The sequence below is a fragment of the Globicephala melas genome, chromosome 20 (genome assembly GCF_963455315.2).
Source record: "Globicephala melas chromosome 20, mGloMel1.2, whole genome shotgun sequence".
Taxonomy (NCBI): domain Eukaryota; kingdom Metazoa; phylum Chordata; class Mammalia; order Artiodactyla; family Delphinidae; genus Globicephala; species Globicephala melas.
In genome coordinates this window covers 7,931,895-7,951,960 of record NC_083333.1, presented here as the reverse complement: position 1 = coordinate 7,951,960, position 20,066 = coordinate 7,931,895, and the positions used below count along the sequence as shown (strand labels likewise).

General features: G+C 47.3%; 1 protein-coding gene across 2 annotated transcripts in view; it reads left to right on the top strand.

Annotated features, from left to right (window-relative positions):
• The window catches only part of SMG6 (SMG6 nonsense mediated mRNA decay factor), a 239,714-nt gene that overhangs the window by 99,092 nt on the left and 120,556 nt on the right, over nt 1-20,066 (top strand). Inside the window, exon 12 of one of the 2 annotated variants that reach the window (XM_030861808.2) lies at nt 8,108-8,276. In XM_030861808.2, coding sequence (XP_030717668.1) covers nt 8,108-8,276 — 169 coding nt within the window. Of the gene's footprint in view, nt 1-8,107; nt 8,277-19,621; nt 19,640-20,066 lie in introns of those variants that run through there. The other variant, XM_060290984.2, reaches the window with a different exon arrangement.

The window sequence follows — 20,066 nt, the reverse complement described above, 5'->3', positions numbered from 1 at the left end:
CTGTTTGTCAGATACCTGGTGGGGGCTATAACCACTGTGGACCAGCCATCTCGGTAGACTCACTGGACCAGAGCAGGGGTTCTTTTAGCCCTTTGAGCAGTGTCCCCTTATCCGTTAAGGCTGCCCTTAGAATTCCAAGCCTGATTGCTGAGCCGTGTAAGGTAGGTCTGAAGGGCGTACCTTTCTTTCAGCTTCTGGATTAGTTTTGATGAGTGGTGAGGCCCGTCTGTTGTTCCCCTGCCACATCAGCTTTTTTTTTTTTAATTTTTAAATTTAATCTAATTAATTTTTTTATACAGCAGGTTCTTATTAGTTATCCATTTTATACACATCAGTGTGTACATGTCAATCCCAATCTCCCAATTCATCCCACCACCACCCCCACCTCCACTTTCCCCCCCTTGGTGTCCATATGTTTGTTCTGTACATCTGTGTGTCTATTTCTGCCCTGCAAACTGGTTCATCTGTACCATTTTTCTAGGTTCCACATATATGCATTAATACACGATATTTGTTTTTCTCTTTCTGACTTACTTCACTCTGTATGACAGTCTCTACATCCATCCAGGTCTCTACAAATGACCCAATTTCGTTCCTTTTTATGGCTCAGTAATATTCCATTGTGTATATGTACTACATCTTCTTTATCCATTCGTCTGTCGATGGGCATTTAGGTTGCTTCCATGTCCTGGCTATTGTCAATAGTGCTGCAATGAACACTGGGGTGCATGTGTCTCTTTTTTTTATATGTATAAATTATTTATTTTATTTTTGGCTTTTGGCTGTGTTGCATCTTCGTTGCTGTGCACAGGCTTTCTCTAGTTGCGCTGAGCGGGGGCTACTCTTTGTTGTGGTGCGCCGACTCCTCGTTGTGGCTTCTCTTGTTGCGGAGCATGGGCTCTAGGCGCGCAGGCTTCAGTAGTTGTGGCACGTGGGCTCAGTAGTTGTGGCACGTGGGCTCTAGAGCTCAGGCTCAGTAGTTGTGGCGCACAGGCTTAGTTGCTCCGCAGCATGTGGGATCTTCCCGGGCCAGGGCTCGAACCCGTGTCCCTTGCATTGACAGGCAGATTCTTAACCACTGCACCACCAGGGAAGCCCGCATGTGTCTTTTTGAATTATGGTTTTCTCTGGGAATATGCCCAGTAGTGGGATTGCTGGGTCATATGGTAATTCTATTTTTAGTTCTTTTTTTTTTTTTCTTTTTTTGCGGTACGCGGGCCTCTCACCGCTGCGGCCTCTCCCGTTGCAGAGCACAAGCTCCGGACGCGCAGGCTCAGCGGCCATGGCTCACGGGCCCAGCCGCTCCGCGGCATGTGGGATCTTCCCGGACCGGGGCATGAACCTGCGTCCCCTGCATCGGCAGGCGGACTCTCAACCACCGCGCCACCAGGGAAGCCCTATTTTTAGTTTTTTAAGGAACCTCCATACTGTTCTCCATAGTGGCTGTATCAATTTACATTCCCACCAGCAATGCAAGAGGGTTCCCTTTTCTCCACACTCTCTCCAGCATTTGTTGTTTGTAGATTTTATGATGATGCCCATTCTAACTGGTGTGAGGTGATACCTCATTGTAGTTTTGATTTGCATTTCTGTAATAATTAGTGATGTTGAGCAGCTTTTCATGTGCTTCTTGGCCCTCTGTATGTCTTCTTTGGAGAAATGTCTACTTAGGTCTTCTGCCCATTTTTTGATTGGGTTGTTTGTTTTTTTAATATTGAGCTGCATGAGCTGTTTATATATTTTGGAGATTAATCCTTTGTCCGTTGATTCGTTTGCAAATATTTTCTCCCATACTGAGTGTTGTCTTTTTGTCTTGTTTGTAGTTTCCTTTGCTTTGCAAAAGCTTTTAAGTTTCATTAGGTCCCATTTGTTTATTCTTGTTTTTATTTCCATTACTCTAGGAGGTGGATCAAAAAAGATCTTGCTGTGATTTATGTCCAAGAGTGTTCTTCCTGTGTTTTCCTCTAAGAAGAGTTTTATAGTGTCCGGTCTTACATTTAGGTCTCTAATCCATTTTGAGTTTATTTTTGTGTATGGTGTTAGGGAGTGTTCTAATTTCATTCTTTTACATGGAGCTGTCCAGTTTTCCCAGCACCACTTATTGAAGAAACGGTCTTTTCTCCACTGTATATCCTTGTCTCCTTTGTCATAGATTAGTTGACCATAGGTGCGTGGGTTTATCTCTGGGCTTTCTATCCTGTTCCATTGATTTATATTTCTGTTTTTGTGCCAGTACCATATTGTCTTGATTACTGTAGCTTTGTAGTATAGTCTGGAGTCAGGCAGTCTGATTCCTCCAGGTCCGTTTTTTTCCCTGAAGACTGCTTTGGCTATTCAGGGTCTTTTGTGTCTCCATACAAATTTTAAGATTTCTTGTTCTAGTTCTGTAAAAAATGCCACTGGTAGTGTGATAGGGATTGCATTGAATCTGTAGATTGCTTTGGGTAGCATAGTCATTTTCACAATATTGATTCTTAAAATCCAAGAACATGGTATATCTCTCCATCTGTTTGTATCATCTTTGATTTCTTTCATCAGTGTCTTATAGTTTTCTGAGTACAGGTCTTTTACCTCCTCAGGTAGGTTTATTCCTAGGTATTTTATTCTTTTTATTGCAATGGTGAATGGGATTGTTTCCTTAATTTCTCTTTCTGATCTTTCATTGTTGGTGTATAGGAATGCAAGAGATTTCTGTGCATTAATTTTATATCCTGCAACCTTACCAAATTCATTGATTAGCTCTAGTAGTTTTCTGGTGGCATCTTTAGGATTTTCTATGTATAGTATCATGTGATCTGCAAACAGTGACAGTTTCACTACTCTTTTCCAATTTGTATTCCTTTTATTTCTTTTTCCTCTCTGATTGCTGTGGCTAGGACTTCCAAAACTATGTTGAATAAGAGTGGTGAGAGTGGACATCCTTGTCTTGTTCCTGATCTTAGAGGAAATGCTTTCAGTTTTTCACCACAGAGGATGATGTTTGCTGTGGGTTTGTCATATATGGCCTTTATTATGTTGAGGTAGGTTCCCTCTGTGCCCACCTTCTGGAGAGTTTTTATCATAAATGGGTATTGAATTTTGTCAAAAGCTTTTTCTACATCTATTGAGATGATCATATGGTTTTTATTCTTCAATTTGTTAATATGGTGTATCACATTGATTGATTTGCATATATTGAAGAATCCTTGCATCCCTGGGATAAATCCCACTTGATCATGGTGTATGATCCTTTGAATGTGTTGTTGGATTCTGTTTGCTAGTATTTTGTTGAGGATTTCTGCATCTATATTCATCAGTGATCTGTAATTTTCTATTTTTATAGTATCTTTGTCTGGTTTTGGTATCAGGGTGATGGTGGCCTCGTAGAATGAGTTTGGGAGTGTTCCTTGCTCTGCAATTTTTTGGAAGAGTTTGAGAAATATCTGTGTTAGCTCTTCTCTAAATGTTTGATGGAATTCACCTGTGAAGCCATCTAGTCCTGGACTTTTGTTTGTTGGAAGATTTTTAATCACAGTTTCAATTTCATTACTTGTGATTGGTCTGTTCATATTTTCTATTTCTTCCTGGTTCAGTCTTGGAACTTTATACCTTTCTAAGAATTTGTCCATTTCTTCCAGGTTGTCCATTTCACTGGCATAGCGTTGCTTGTAGTAGTCTCTTATGATGCTTTGTATTTCTGTGGTGTCTGTTGTAACTTCTCCTTTTTCATTTCTAATTTTATTGATTTGAGTCCTCTCCCTCTTTTTCTTGATGAGTGTGGCTGAAGGTTTATCAATTTTGTTTATCTTCTCAAAGTACCAGCTTTTAGTTTTATTGATGTCTGCTATTGTTTTCTTTGTTTCTATTTCATTTATCTCTGTTCTGATCTTTATGATTTCTTTCCTTCTACTAACTTCGGGTTTTGTTTGTTCTTCTTTCTCCAGTTCCTTTAGATGTAAGGTTAGATGGTTCATTTGAGATTTTTCTTGTTTCTTGAGGTAGGCTTGTATTGGTATAAACTTCCCTCTTAGAACTGCTTTTGCTACATCCCATAGGTTTTGGATTGTCATGTTTTTGTTGTAATTTCTCTCTAGGTATTTTTTGATTTCCTCTGATTTTTTCAGTGATCTCTTGGTTATTTAGTAACGTATTGTTTAGCCTCAATGTGTTTGTGTTTTTTATGTTTTTTATGTTTTTTTCCCTGTAATTGATTTTTAACCTGATAGCATTGTGGTCGGAAAAGATACTTGATACGATTTCAGTTTTCTTAAATTTACCGAGGCTTGATTTATGACCCAAGTTGTGATCTATCCTGGAGAATGTTCTGTGTGCACTTGAGAAGAAAGTGTAATCTGCTGTTTTTGGATGGAATGTCCTATAAATATCTATTAAATCTATCTAGTTTATTGTGTCATTTAAAACTTGTGTTCCCTTATTAATTTTCTGTCTAGATGATCTGTCCATTGGTGTAAGTGAGGTGTTAAAGTCTCCCACTATTATTGTGTTAGTGTTGATTTCCTCTTTTATAGCTGTTAGCAGCTGCCTTATGTATTGAGGTGCTCCTATGTTAGGTGCATGTATTTTTATAATTGTTATATCTTCTTCTTGGATTGATCCCTTGATCATCATGTAGTGTCCTTCTTGTCTCTTGTAACATTCTTTATTTTAAAGTCTATTTTACGAGTCTTGCTACTTCAGCTTCCTTTTGATTTCCATTTGCACGGAATATCTTTTTCCATCCCCTCACTTTCAGTCCGTACATGTCCCTAGGTGTGAAGTGGGCCTCTTGTAGACAGCATATATATGGGTCTTGTTTTTGTGTCCATTCAGCGAGCCTGTGTCTTTCGGTTGGAGCATTTAATCCATTCACGTTTGAGGTAATTATCAATATGTATGTTCCTATTACCATTTTCTTAATTGTTATGCATTTGTTTTTGTTGGTCCTTTCCTTCTCTTGTGTTTCCCACTTAGAGAAGTTCCTTTAGCATTTGTTGTAGAGCTGGTTTGGTGGTGCTGAATTCTCGTAGCTTTTGCTTGTCTGTAAAGCTTTTGATTTCTCCATTGAATCTGAATGAGATCCTTGCCAGGTAGAGTAATCTTGGTTGTAGGTTCTTCCCTTTCATCACTTTAAATATATCATGCCACTCCCTTCTGGCTTGTAGAGTTTCTGCTGAGAAATCAGCTGTTAACCTTATGGGAGTTCCCTTGTGTGTTATTTGTCGTTTTTCCCTTGTTGCTTTCAATAATTTTTCTTTGTCTTTATTTTTTGTCAATTTGATTACTATGTGTCTTGGCGTGTTTCTCCTTGGGTTTATCCTGCCTGCTACTCTGCGCTTCCTGGACTTGGGTGGCTATTTCCTTTCCCATGTTAGCGAAGTTTTCGACTATAATCTCTTCAAATATTTTCTTGGGTCCTTTCTCTCCCTCTTCTCCTTCTGGGACCCCTATAATGTGAATGTTGTTGCATTTAATGTTGTCCCAGAGGTCTCTTAGGCTGTCTTCATTTCTTTTCATTCTTTTTTCTTTATTCTGTTCTGCAGCAGTGAATTCCACCATTCTGTCTTCCAGGTCACTTATCCGTTCTTCTGCCTCAGTTATTCTGCTATTGATGCCTTCTGGTGTATTTTTCATTTCAGTTATTGTATTGTTCATTTCTGTTTGTTTGTTCTTTAATTCTTCCAGGTCTTCATTTCTTGCATCTTCTTGATCTTTGCCTCCATTCTTTTTCTGAGGTCCTGGATCATCTTCACTGTCATTATTCTTTTTCTGGAAGGTTGCCTATCTCCACTTCATGTAGTTGTTTTTCTGGGGTTTTATCTTGTTCCTTCATCTGGTACATAGCCCTCTGCCTTTTCATCTTGTCTATCTTTCTATGAATGTGGTTTTCCACAGGCTGCAGGATTGTAGTTCTTGCTTCTGCTGTCTGCCCTCTGTTGGATGAGGCTATCTAAGAGGCTTGTGCAAGCTTCCTGATGGGGGGCACTGGTGGTGGGTAGAGCTGTCTGTTGCTCTGGTGGGCAGAGCTCAGTAAAACTTTAATCCGCTTGTCTGCTGATGGGTGGGGCTGGGTTCCCTCCCTGTTGGTTGTTTGGCCTGAGGCTACCCAGCACTGGAGCCTAACGGCTCTTTGGTGGGCTAATGGCAGACTCTGGGAGGGCTCAACCAAGGAGTACTTCCCAGAAGAACTTCTGCTGCCAGTGTCCTTGTCCCCACGGTGAGCCACCCCCCCCACCCCCGCCTCTGCAGGAGATCCTCCAACACAGGCAGGTAGGTCTGGTTCAGTCTCCTATGGGGTCACTGCTCCTTCCCCTGGGTCCCTATGCACACACTACTTTGTGGGTGCCCTCCAAGAGTGGAGTCTCTGTTTCCCCCAGTTCTGTAGAAGTCCTGCAGTCAAATCCCACTAGCCTTCAAAATCTCATTCTCTAGGAATTCCTTCTCCTGTTGCCAGACCCCCAGGTTGGGAAGCCTGACGTGGGGCTCAGAACCTTCACTCCAGTGGGTGGACTTCTGTGGTATAAGTGTTCTCCAGTTTGTGAGTCACCCGCCCAACCGTTATGGGATTTGATTTTATTGTGATTGTGCCCCTCCTACCATCTCATTTCGGCTTCTCCTTTGTCTTTGGATGTGGGGTATCTTTTTTGGTGAGTTCCAGTGTCTTCCTGTTGATGATTGTTCAGCAGTTAGTTGTGATTCCGGTGCTCTTGCCAGAGGGGGTGAGTGCACGTCCTTCTACCCTGCCGTCTTGAACCCCGCATCAGCTTTTGTGAATGCCTCTAGCCTCCGGGACTGCCTGTTTTTTGGAGGGACGGTAGGGGTAACTATTTGGAAACAATTTCACATTTATAGAAGAGTTGCAAGAATAATACTGACAGCTCTCTTACATACCCTTCACCCAGATTCCCTAATTGATAACATTTTACCATATTTGCTTTAAGTTCTCTCTCTTTCCACACACACACCTATACCTAATGGTTATTGTTATTTATTTTTAAAATTTATTTATTTAATTTTATTTTTGGCTGTGTTGGATCTTTGTTGCTGTGCGTGGGCTTTCTCTAGTTGTGGCGAACGGGGGCTACTCTTTGTTGTGGTGCACGGGCTTCTTGTTGCAGAGCATGGGCTCTAGGTGTGTGGGCTTTAGTAGTTGCAGCATGCAGGCTCAGTAGTTGTGGCTCACGGGCTCTGGAGGGCCGGCTCAGTAGTCGTGGCTCATGGACTCTGGAGGGCTGGCTCAGTAGTTGTGGCACACGGGCTTAGTTGCTCCGCGGCATGTGAGATCTTCCCGGACCAGGGCTCGAACCCGTGTCCCCTGCATTGGCAGGTGGAATCTTAACCACTGTGCCACCAGGGAAGTCCCTGTTATTTTTTTTTTTTTATGAACCATTTGATTGTAAGTTACGGACATGGTAGCTTTTTCTCCCCAAATACTTGACTGTGTATTTCCTAGTCATGAGGACATTCTCTTATATCACAGTACTCTTATCACAATCAGGAAGCCAGCATTGATACAGTACTATTATTGAATCTACAGGCCTTATTGAGTTTGTACCAGTTGTCCCAAAAAGAATTTGAAGAAAAAAGTTTCTTTCTGGTCTAGGATCCATTCCAAGATCCCACTTTGCATTTAGATGTCATGTCTCTTTAGTCTCCTGCAATCTGGAATGGTTTTTCTGTCTTCCTTTGTCCTTCATGGTCTTAACATTTTTGAAGTGTAGAGGAGATTTACTTTGTAGAACGCCCTAAAATTTGGGTTTCTCTGATACATCCTCACCATCAAATTCAGGTCGTACAGTTTGGGCATGAACCCTGGTACCATCTCAGGACTGTGCTGGAGGGAGGCTAAGAGTGGGTGGGGGCAGGGGCTGGAGGCCAGGGTAGCAGCTACAGCCAGGCCACAGGTGGAGCAGAGACAGCTGTCTGCAGGGCGGACCCGGTGCCCTGGTTCTCTCTCTGTCCTGCTTTGCGGAATCCTCTCAGTTGCTGGCACTTGCTCTTCGCCTCTGGGCCCAGCTCTCCTGTGGACTTGGCCTCCCTTCCCTAAGAGCTTGCTGCCGACCCAGTGCCCCAGGCCTCACTCGGGGGCCGCAGCAGGCCTAGGCCCAGTTCTCACCCTTTGCCTCTGCAGCTCAGCTGTCCTCTCCTGAGGAGGAGGAGGATCAAGATGACATCAAGGTGTCTTCCTTCGTCCCCGACCTGAAGGAACTGCTCCCCAGTGTGAAAGTCTGGTCGGACTGGATGCTCGGCTATCCAGACACCTGGAATCCTCCGCCCACATCCCTGGATCTGCCCTCACAGTGAGTCAGCCTTGCCCACCCGTGTGCCCACAGCCCCCATCCCGCAGCCCGCTTGTGTCTGTCTTCCCTCTTCATTTGAACTTGGGGTTTCCCCTTCCCTGACGCCCTCCTCGTCCTCTGACGTATTGGGTTGTTTCTGCCTGTTCTCCAGCCTGTTGCTCCTCCTCTCAGTCTCTCTTTCTCTCACACCATAGCTTGCTCTGTTTCGTTCCTTCCCCTCGATCTTGCTAATTTTTACTGCGAACTGTTCATACTCACCGTCTCGGCAGCTGCCTGCTGAGTCTGGGTGGGTGTCAGTCAGTGTGTGTGAGAGACTTTGTTTCTTTCTCTCCCTTTTAGTCTATCTCTGTGCATCTCTCAGGCTCTTGCTGCTTCTCGTGCTGTCCTGCGCACTCTGTCTCCTTGCCTTCCTCTCACGACGTTGTAGTATGTGGGGAATGGTGAGAGCATGCACCCCTCTCTCCCACTCACTTCGTCCCTGTCCCCGCAGCACATCCCGCCCCCTCTCCCTGTCTCTTTGTGTTGATGTGGGATGTGTTGGTCTGGGGAGTATGTGTGTCTGCTGGGTGTTTCTCTGTAGATCTTTTTGTTTGTCCATATGACATGTGGTAAAATATATACATGTGGCACAGTTTGCCGTCTTACCCATTCTTAAGCATACGTCAGTGGCATGGTACATTCACGTTGCTGTGCAGCCAGGTAGGGCTATTTCTTGTGTTTGTAGCGATGTGTGAGTTGTAGATCTGCGTGTGCCTGTTTGGGTCTGGTTGTCTATGTGTGTCTGGTTGTTTGTGTCTGAGTGTGAGTGTGTGTGTGTGTGTGTGTGTGTGTCCGTCCCCGGCGATTTGTCTATTGAAGGCTCTTTTTTTTTTTTTTGCGGTACGTGGGCCTCTCACTGTTGTGGCCTCTCCTGTTGCGGAGCACAGGCTCCAGACGCGCAGGCTCAGCAGCCATGGCTCACGGGCCCAGCCGCTCCGCGGCATGTGGGATCTTCCCAGACCGGGGCACGAACCCATGTCCCCCTGCATCGGCAGGCGGACTCTCAACCACTGCGCCACCAGGGAAGCCCTATCGAAGGCTCTTTTGATGTGCCTTTCCATGTCTGTCTATGTATGTGGGTCCATGTGCTGTGTCCATATCTGTGTCTGCGTCTCTGTCTATCCTGGTGTGTGGATCTCTTTACAGGGTTCCTGTGTCCCCGTGAGGAATCTCTTTCACTGTGTGTCTGTCTCCATGTCTGTGTGTTCATATATATGTCTACGTCTGATTCTTGGGCCATGTCAGTCCATGTCTGCTTCGGTCCTGTCCATGTCTCTCTGCATGTGGCTGTGTCCTGTGGGAGTGTTTGTATATGTTCCTGAATGTCTGTGCCCAGGACTGCCTGTGTCCGTGTCCATATTTGTCTGTGAGTATGTCTCTGTGTGTCAGTCTAGGTCTCTCTGTTGGGGCAGGGGATTTCTGTATATGTGGATACAGGGGCTGCCTCGCCTGTGTCTCCCTGCCTGCCTCTGCCTGTCCCTCCTGCCTGTCTCAGCTTGTCTTGGCTTGTCCCTGCCTGCCTCTTTGCTTGACTCTGTTTGTCTCTCTCTGCTGTCTGTGTATCTGTTTCAGGGGTCAGCAAGCTGTGGCCCATGAGCTCAGAAGGGTTTACATTTTTAAATGGTTGAAAAAATAAAATAAAAAGAGTAAGACTTCATGACTTGTGAAAAGTGTACGGAAGTCCCGTTTCAGTGTCCGTGCAGTTGTGCTGGAACCCAGCCGCGCTTGTTTGCTTACACTTGTCTATGGCTGCTTTCACACTGCAGCCGTGGAGGTGAGTAGTTGTGACAGAGACCGTATGGTCTGCAGAGCCAGAACTATTTACTCTCTATCCCATTATAGAAAATGTTTGCCAGCTCCTCATCTATATCCATGTTCCTATGTGTCTTGTTCTTCTGTACGTTAGGGTCACTGTGTGTGTGTTTGTGTTTGCGTAAGAGTGTCCCAATGTGTGTGCACATAGGTGCCTGTTTCTGGTCAACTCTGTTGACCGTCCATCTCTCTCCCTCCCTCTCTCTTACTCTTTCTCTCTTCCTATCTGTCTCTCCCTTGGTGTCTGTCTCTCTTTCTCTCTGTTTAGCTTTTCCTTCTCCCTTTCTCCCCTCCCTCCATTCCTCCCTCCCCCATCTGCTGTATTGTCTCTGGCAGGTGTAGTGCACTCAGGGTTCCTTCAGGCTCTGTGTTGGGTGTATATATGTGTGTTTGGGAACAAGCATCCACACCCAGCATCTCATCATTCTTCTCCAGTGCTCTTCCCTGGGAGGGGGAAAATACTGGACGTTGGAGGATGGATACCTAGGATGGTGCCAGTGGCATTTCTAGGGAGTGGGGAGGGGTGCTTCTCTGGGCTGGGGACCAGCCATGTGAGTCTCCCAGACTCATGGGTGACCCACAGAGGGAAGACTGCAGCAGAGATTTCTGGCCAGCAGTTAGACCCTTCTGTGTGGACTATATAGTCTGACTCTTTCCTGCATTTCCTTCGTCCCATTTCTTCCTTGCTCCTCACCCCAGGAAGCACCCCTTGACCATTAAGCCTGCCCTCCCCAGGCAGCTCTAGCTCTGTACCCATGTGAGTGATGCTCACAGCATCAAACAAATCTTTGCAGCTTTCCTGTGAACGCTTCTAGGTTTCAAAATGCACTCCAGGCTGAGGCCGCGTGAGCCAGGGTTGAGCTTGAGCTGGGGAGCTGTGGACACACAAAGGAACAGACCAATCTGCTGGCTAGGGGGCAGCTGTTTGCCAGCAGTGTTCACTGAAGAGTTAACATGTACAGCCTCAAAGTTTTCAGACCCTGAATCTAAGATGCCGACTAGGCAATTTGCAGTTTTGGAAAGAAACTGACAAGGAAGGGCTCTGCTCTCCAAGTATCTGAAGCCACTGCTTCTGAGCATGTGCAGGGGTCACGGAGTGTTCCTCCCTTCCTCTCGGGGGGTGGGGAGGCAGACCATCTGTCCCTGGAGCTTGGGCCTTCTGGGTCACCCCACCTCACAACCTTAGATATGGTCCACCCAGCCCCTGTTTGCCCATATCCTGGCCATCAGGCCTGCTAACTCCCTTCTGCGACCTGTCTCCCTTTATCCCTCCTCCCTCTCCTGCTCCCTTTGGCTTTTGTTTGGCTGAGGAAATGGAAACCTCACACAGGAAGTGCTGGGCTTCATTTGCTTGAGGTGCTGAATCTGTTTTCTCTGTGGATGCTGGAGCAAATGGCCCATTGCCGGCTCATGCGAGCTGCTGCCCATCTTTGGGCAAGGGCTCAATCTGCAGCTGGGCACGTGGTCCAAGTTACATCCGTCCCCAGCTGGGCTTCACCTCCAAGGCTACAGAAAGGCAGAGGGGGTTGGGACACTCGAATCAAATTTGCTTAGTCTTTTCAGACTTTTCTGCACAAGGATAGCAAATCTGACCAAATGATATGTTGAATCTGATTGCTTAGTAAACAAGTTCCTGTAGCTGTAACTTACTTTTTGATGAGTCCAGTTTAGGCTAGAGAAGTCAGTGTGGTAGAAAATGGAGTCCCCTCCTGCACTGCCTCCCTTTGCAATCAGGATCAGCGGCTGGTTGTCTCTGGAATGCAAGTTTAAGTATAAAGGGGGGGCTCTGCCATCCTGGGGCCTGACCACAAGGCATGGTGGTTTGAGGGCTGGTGCCACTGTTGGACAGAACAAACCTGGTCTGACCACCACTGAGGGTCATCCCACCTCATAGCCTTCAGATCCAAGCAGTGGAAAGTGGAATAAGAATTTACCTCCCTTCTTTCTAGTTTCTCACGTAACTGCCTAACACTCACCGAGTGAATGCTGTGGTTGAGAGATTGGCAAGGTACGGTAGGTGGTTCTTCTGTAGGTTTCAAAGTGACATCTTATACCCACTGATCTTCCATACTGTGGAGCCTTTTCTTTTAAGGCCATAGGGAATAACATACTCCAGACAGTTCTGTAGATGTCAGAACAGTCGTCCCTCTGACACTCTTAAGGTCCTTGTGCTGCTCTTCATTTTGGAGGGTTTAGGAACGCTCTCAAGAGAGTAGGAAGGAAATGGCTTCCACTTAACGCCTCTCCTTTGCATGTTTTCATTGGTCTTCGCCTGCCTTTGTTCTCTGCAAAGACAGATTCCTCACTGATCCTACGATAAGGTGACCAGATAGCCTACATTGTAGTTGGCTTCTCCAGAAATTCCCTACTCCCAAATTATCTCCTTGACACATTTGGACCCTTGTTTTAATCTTGCTCCCTTCATTCTCTTTCTGTCTTTCATTGTGTTACCATCTCTCCTTGCACAGTCAGTCATTTCGAAGCACCTCCACTTTTTCAGGGGCATTCTAAAGCGCATCAGTAGTCTCCTTGGTTCTCTCCCCTTTGCCCGTATTCCTCTTCTTTCTGGTCAAGTTTACTTTTCCTAGGCAGTAGCCACTTAGGCACATATGGACCACTTAGAATGATGATGACAGAACTTCACTGACACTGCAGAGTGACAAGGGCAGGATTTCAGGGCTGTTTGTGCCTTCCCACAGCAGTGGCACTTAGTAGGTGTGTGTGCTGGAGTCAGCACGGAAGTACGTTGACTTCCCATTTGTATCTGTTAGGAGTCGTAATAGGATGGCTTTGTATCCCAGGAGACTTTGGTGCAGAGGATTGTAGCAGGGTGTGGAAAGGTGCCTCGAGCCACTGTAAAAGGCAGTGTAGAGTGCTTTGGTCTGGTTAGAACAGACCACAGTGTTTGGAGGGGCCGTGTACTTATGGGGGTGGGGGTGGAGTGGGGAGCACAGTTTCTGTGCCAGGCCTCTTGTTAGAGGGGAGGGGCAGCTACTCCCCGCTTTACCAAGTGAGCATGAGGCAAGCTGTGAATGTCAGGTGGTGGAGAGGAGCAGAGCAACAGGCTTCCACGAGCCTAAGCATAGCCCCCTTGCACCCCAGGACCTTTGGCAAGGCTGAGGCAGTGGGACAACCTACCTCATTGCATAGTCTCTGCTGAAGCCAAATCTTCCCTCATCTTGATCTCTAGTTCTCAGTAAGTGAAAGAGTCAGGGGACTTTGAGAACATCCAAACCTAGCCCAGCTGTGGCAGTTGGTTTATTGCTTTCAGCTGGTACTTGAACCCAGGTCCTGGTCTTGGAGGCTTTCCCAGGTTTAATCCCCAGAGCTTTCTCTGCAGCTGTATGACACTGCGCTGACCCCGAATGAGGATAGGAAAATAGAACCGGTGCCAAGCCAGAGTCTCTTTTTCATTTGGAGTCTGGCTGTCTGCCCATGACCAGGGTTACATAATGGGAAACATAGCTGGGGCTCTGGAGAGCCCGCGTTTCACCAGGCTGCCCAGACCTTCGCATTCTGATGCTATATATCTTCCTAATTGTAGCTCGGATGCATTTATCACACTGTTGGATTGGAGCACTGTTAAAAAAAAAAAAAAAAACTCCAGAAATTCCTGGACTTGCTGCTTTTCCATGGCTTGTCTTGTATAGTCTACAGAGCATGCTGGAAAGGGCTCGTAGGGAGCCCTCTGAGGTGCCGTCACACAGGGAGACATGGGGATATGGAGGGAGGATGCAGTAAGCTCATTTCCACAGGGAGCCTACACGTGTTGACCCTGTAGACGAGACAGAAATTCTTGAGTTAAAAAGCAGCTCATTCACTCGCCCTCATAGGGCAGTTCTGAAATAAGAACTAATCCCAAGTCTAATCGGCACCCCTTCAAGGACGCTTAATACGTCTTCCCAGAAGGGCATTTTGGGAGGTCACTAAGTAATAGTCCATCAGCACTTCCCTGAAGGAAGTGGTGGTGACTGTGGGAAGCCCCTTTGCTACCCTGGCTCCCCACCCAGTCTCCCTGGCTCCGGGTTGGGGCGTCAGCACTATAGCCTGGCACCAGGGGGTTCCTCTTCCTCCAAGTGCTGAGTGTGGGGCACACGTGATCTCTCCCACGGCAGGAGCCGCTGTCCCCTCCCCACTCCTCCCACAGGACTTCTTGTGAGAGGAAGGGGTGTTGGCCCAAGGCTCCAGTCTGACCCCAGCAGGGTACAGCTGCTGACCCCAGGGAGAGTACTTTCCAGCTCTGGGCTGAGGTTATTTGGGTCCAGTGTGTGCTAAACTAAGAAGACGTGTTGGAGTGGTTACAGCTAAAAATTTAGAGAGGCAGGAACCGTGAGAATCCGCACCAGGGAGGCCGCCGAGGGCTCCACTCATGCCGTGGCGATGTCAAGGTCCCCTGGGGGCTGCTCTTTCCCAAACACACAGTGCTGATGGGTTTAACACACCACAGTGATGCGACAGAGGCTATACATCTGAGTGTAGCTTGGGAGAACTGAAGTCAAATAGGCACTGACCTAGAGAGAGGTTGAGGGAGGCACAGTTAGAGGTACTTGAGAAATCCTGGAATAAGGTTACCGTGACCTGTTGTTGGCCATAGGGCTCCAGCTGCACTGCTTAGAACATGAAGTTTGTGTTCTTCGAGTAGTGCAGGGTGACTGAGCTGCAGATTGATTTTGCCCTATTGGGCAGAATTAATTTAGGTTGGGCACTCTTCCAAGGGCCCAAGTTGACTTGTTTGTGTAAATTAGGAAGGCAGAAAGGATCTTCTTTAACTGAGTCTTGTATTTTTTAGCCGTCACCTAATAAGCAGCTATCATTCTTGGAGGATGGTATCTTGCTGCCCCTGTCCTAACTCCTAGAATAGTGATCCCTGATAACTTTGTCTCCGGTTTATATCATGGTGGCATCTGGAAAATACACTGTAGTTCCTAAATCTCAAGAGGGAGCTGCATAGTTCTCCTCCTACCCTCCCCCAGTCTCTGCCCCATTCTGTTGAGCTGCCTAGCCCCGATACCAGAACCAGATCCTCGGCCTACTGAGAACAGAGTTGGCATGACATCCTGGCTTTCCAAGGAGCTTACTAAGCTATTTCAAACCCAGGTACTATTCTTTTGACTCTACCAGACTTGTTGGATTCAGGTCCATTTCTGTTATTACCTGCTCACTTCCTGCAGTTTTGTCCAGTTGGGTGGGAAGTCCTCCAGGGCAACAGTGGTCTCATGTTGGCCATTGAACCCCACGTGAAGAGTTGTGGGCTATAATATGATGGTCCATAGGCAAACAGGTTTTAAAAAGAGGATATTACATATCTTAAGACTATTTCTCTTGCTGTGGCCTTTTGCCTTTCCCCTTTTGTGTTTATAGTTCATGGACTTTCTCTTTTTCAGTTTCTTTGTGCCTAGTTTCTATGCCATCTTAGCTGTATTTCCAGAGCGTCTCACTCCAGAAACCAAAAGACCCAACTCGTTTCCCATCTGTACTACTTCTCTGATCTTCCGTAGCTCCAAAACACAATGCAGGGCTTCTTCTCACTCACCTCTTTCCGGGTTTGTTCTGCAGCTGTGGAGTTTGAATGTTAGTGTTTAAACAAGCTGGTATTACACAGGAAATGGCCACCTCCACAGGCCCCTGCAGGCTTGTAACATGGGGTCATTGTACTTGATATTAATCACCAGTCAGCCTGTTCCCCCAGTAAAAATACGAAGGGGTGTGTGAGGCCTAGTCCTCCTTAGACTTGCCAGAAGGATGGCCTGAGCCCTGGTCGGGCCTTAGTACTCCATTCTCCAAACTGTCTTCCTCCTTCAGTCCCGTCCTCGGATGGAGTTTGCAGAAAAGTTCATTCTTGACCTCTTCCCTATAAAGCTGGCAGATCTGCCTTTCTTTCTGAGTTCTAGGAAAGAGATAGGTTGTTGTGGTATAACTTGCCTCGCATATCTCACACCTTAATCTTTCCGAGCATGACATAGTTAAGTAACAGATCGTATGAGAAAACTCCAAAATGGTAGAAACACAGAAACCCACTGGTCCACCTGAGATCAGGACTTCTCAGTTCCTTGGACTGAAGCTGCTTTTCTAATGCTGTTTGCAGAACTAACCCCAGCCTGAAGGTTTAATCTGATTCCCCAAGTCAATATCCCCTCAAACAACCAGCCAACAGTGTGTATATTGGTGCATTTCTGTGAAATGTGTTTCCCTAGTCACCTGGGCTGGCCTGGGCTGCATTGTATCGGCCGGCAGCTGCACTGCACTCAAACTGACAGCTACATTAAACCTTGGAATTCTGAGGCAATAAAAAGTAAATTAACTCTTATTTTTTTCCTTTCCTGGTGGAGTAAGTGAATGCATGTCTGTGGGGAAGTGGGTGAGCCTTGGTCCTGAGTGCATACCTATAACTAGCCACTGCTGGTCTGTCCCAAGCTAGGACCTGGTGTTCAGACTCCAGCCAGAGGTCTGCTTTCCTGGTGTGTGGTGTGTTCTGTGGGGTTGGGCCACCGGGTCACCCTACCACTGCTGATCCCTGCCCACTAGTCACATCACAGCTGCATGAGAGGCTCCCTTGCCACCATTCTGAGAGCCATGAACAGACTCATTGGATGCAGTTTCATGTTCTCTGGCTGCCTTGTGTCTGTTTGGTGGGATTTTTTTGGACTCTGGGAGCTTTCCCAAAGTATGAGTTGGGACCACAACAAGCCAGAGGGACTTGCCCAAGCCTATAGCACCCTAGAGGGTCCATTTAGAACCAAAGTGGCTTGAGAATGTCTGAAAACTCTTGGGGAGTCATTTCCCAGGCATTTCTAGAAGATTGGGAGCTGTTTAAAGTTCCTCTCGGCCACCAGAATTCGACTTTGGGCTCCTTGGCCCAGGCCAACCTTGAATCCTTAGAATCCAAGGACTAGATTGGGGTGAAGGTTGGAAGGCACTCCCAGCTGGGGTGAGGACTAGAGCAGGAAAAGGCGAACTTTTCCCCTTCTCAGACAGGAAACCCTGTGTTCACCCATGGAACTGACCTCTCAGCCCAGAGGCCTGATCGGGGTAAGCTGAGGTGATGTTGCCCAGCTTCCAGGAATCGCCTCATACTTCTGCAAATATCTTAACTTCTGAGTTCAGACATCTCACCTAGTTTTTCAGAGTACCTCTTCCTTTTAGTATTAGTTTCCTGACACTCCCCTCTGCCCCACCCTCTGTGGGGGTCACCGTATGGTCCCTGGGTGTCCAGTCAGCTGTGTTCATGTTCGTGGTGCTCAGTGAGAGAGGAGAGAACTGATGATATGTGAAGTGATCGGGGGCCGTCCCACTGCAATACCAGAAGAAAGTGGCCGCTCAGAATCACACACCAGTCTGACGGGATCAGGGCAGAAACGACCCTTCATCGGAGCATTTTGTGTATTCCCTCGGTTCTGCTCAGTCTAGCTTGGCCCTTGGGCCACTTTACATTTCTGAGTTGGGAACTCAGGATACTTCCTATGTCTTTTGGCATCAGCTGCTATCTTACAAATCAATACTAGGGTAGGAACACCCATCCGCTTCATTTTTGCAGTGAGTCTTAAGGTTTTGGCACAAGGTGGGTGGTAATGGGCAAAAGGCAGATGTGGGCAGGGGTCCCTAGTAGTGGCCAGCAGCCGCTGGGAGGAGTCAGTTTTGGTTTATCTGAGCCTTAGGGGACAGGGAGCATGGTAATGAGAACCACATGGTACCACATATTCCTTCGTCTTGGATCCAAGATGGTAGGGGTGGGAGGATGAGAGAGGGATGTGGGGCCTCCCATTGTGGCAGCCGTGGGTAATTTTCTGCTGCCTCTCCCCGGCTGGAGATGCTGCTGCCCTCACCCCCCACCCCCATCTACGTCCTGAAGCAGCCTTGACCTGCACAGCACCAACCGAGGCCCCCAAGCCAAGAATTCAGCTGGGAGACTTTTCACCTTCTTCCTTCTCACTGTCGTCTTTCCTGTTTATTTTCCAAATTGCTGCTCTGCAGCGGAGCAGTGCCTGTTGGCCAGAGCTCACCAGCGCTGTGGGAGCAGACTCAGGCAGTGGGCTCAAGTGGCCAGCAGGGCACTGGGGGAGGAAGCGGGGAGCTGGAAGAGCCTCCCTGTGCGTCTCCCATGGGCAGCGCTAACCTCGGAGGCGGCCCTGAGCAGCCCTATCACATCCGGTGCTTGTCTCTGCAGCCGGGACCGGAGGATAAACTATCAGAGCTGTGGGGCAGTGCATCATTCCTCTTATTATTTTCTTCTCTGCAGATGGGGTCGTGGAAAGTTCAGTTCCTTTTAACCCTCGAAGTTCTGTTTATTCTACAGCTGGTAGCCTGAATGCTGCGTTTCCCATTACATCACAAAGGGGCTCAGGCAGATCTCTGCACTAAAACGTGTTGCAACTGTTTATTTTTTTCCATATTTAAACATTTCTGACAGCCAAGCTCAGCCGGGCCAAAAGATGGAGCTTTGTGAATGAGCCTGGTTGTCGGTGTCTGTGCAGGGAGAGGCTTTAGAAAACTCGTGTCCCTCCGGTGATGCTTCCCAAACATGTTCTTCTTCCTGGGCAAAGCCTGTGAGGCGAGTTACTTGTGCAGTACATGTGTGTTGATTATGTGCCGTCGTATGATTAATGGAGCTGTGTTCCGCCTGGTTCCCAGGACACTCTTGAAAACAAGATGTTTCATTTCATTGCCTTTTCCTAGTGCAGTGATTACAGTAAATAAACCAGGGCAGCCTCCTTCCACCTGGAGCCAGTCAAGGAGTCCCCACACCTCTGTCGCACTTTCTCCCCCAGCATCACCTTCAGTGCCCTGTCCCTTGAATGCCCTCTTCTCTGCCATCTCCCAAAGGCTCCCAGTCTCCAGGAGAAACACATTGCTTGGGTCTGAGGCCCCTCCCTAGCAGATCTGGCTCATGCGCAGTGACTCCTCTGGGAAGATTCCAGGATGTGGCTCGCTCTCACAGCTCTCTTCGCTTCTTGCCTCTTGCCGCTCCACCTCTTGAGCGTAACTGTAAAGCTTTTCTTTGTTCTTCTATGCAGCTCACTCCTTCTAGAGTACAGCTTAGCATCCACAGGGCATCCCCTGTTCCAGAGTCCCTGGTTAAGGCCGTCTTCTGGAAAAGGGAGCCAAGTCTTGTACAGCCCAGGGCCTATGGATTTGGCAAGCCCTGGCTCTGACTGCAGTTTGGCTATTTGAGCTGCGTCCTGTGCAGACAAAAACGAAAGCTCTTCAGGATCGTTAGCACCCATCAAAGCAGGGATATGAACCACAGTAGCTGTTTGACAAATGATGGTGACGGAGAAATGAACCTTCTTTTTCTCATTCTGCCCTGGAGTGTGAAATGAGGAGAGCTAGACTTTGGATTTTCAAGATGTGTTAGGTTCAACCAGGACTCGGTGATGTGCAATTAGGAATGAGCAGCCATCCCAGTTTGCCCAGGACTGAGGGGTTTCTGGTGACATGCGACTTTGGGTGCTAACATTGGGACAAATCCCAGGCAAACCAGAACAGCTGGTCACCCTATAGCTAACCTTCCACAGGTGAGGGAGAGGAGAGGGAGAGGGATGGCCAAGGCAGCACTGATACTGGTTTGTCGGCCGAAATGCATGGGAAGCCTTACCCTCCTGGGAAGATCTTGGCAGGCCAGGAATGTGGTTTTTCGTGGGTGTGTTTGATTGTTTTCCGACTTATATGTAGGAAGAGATTTCTGAAGCATTGTAGGGGACTGGGGTGGGAGGTAATAACCACATGACTCTTTGCCTGGTGTAACTGGCCCCTCTGGCTGTGTGGGAAGAGGGGAGATTGGCACTGTGTTGCTGTCTGTGTGGCATATACTTGGCTGGACAGGAGTAGGGGAATTCTGGGAGCTGCCTCAGGCACTGGTTGTCTTGAGTGTTTGAATAAGTGTCTCAGGCACACTGTCTGGAAAGGTGACAGGACCTGCATTAGGCAACTGATTCTCTTAAG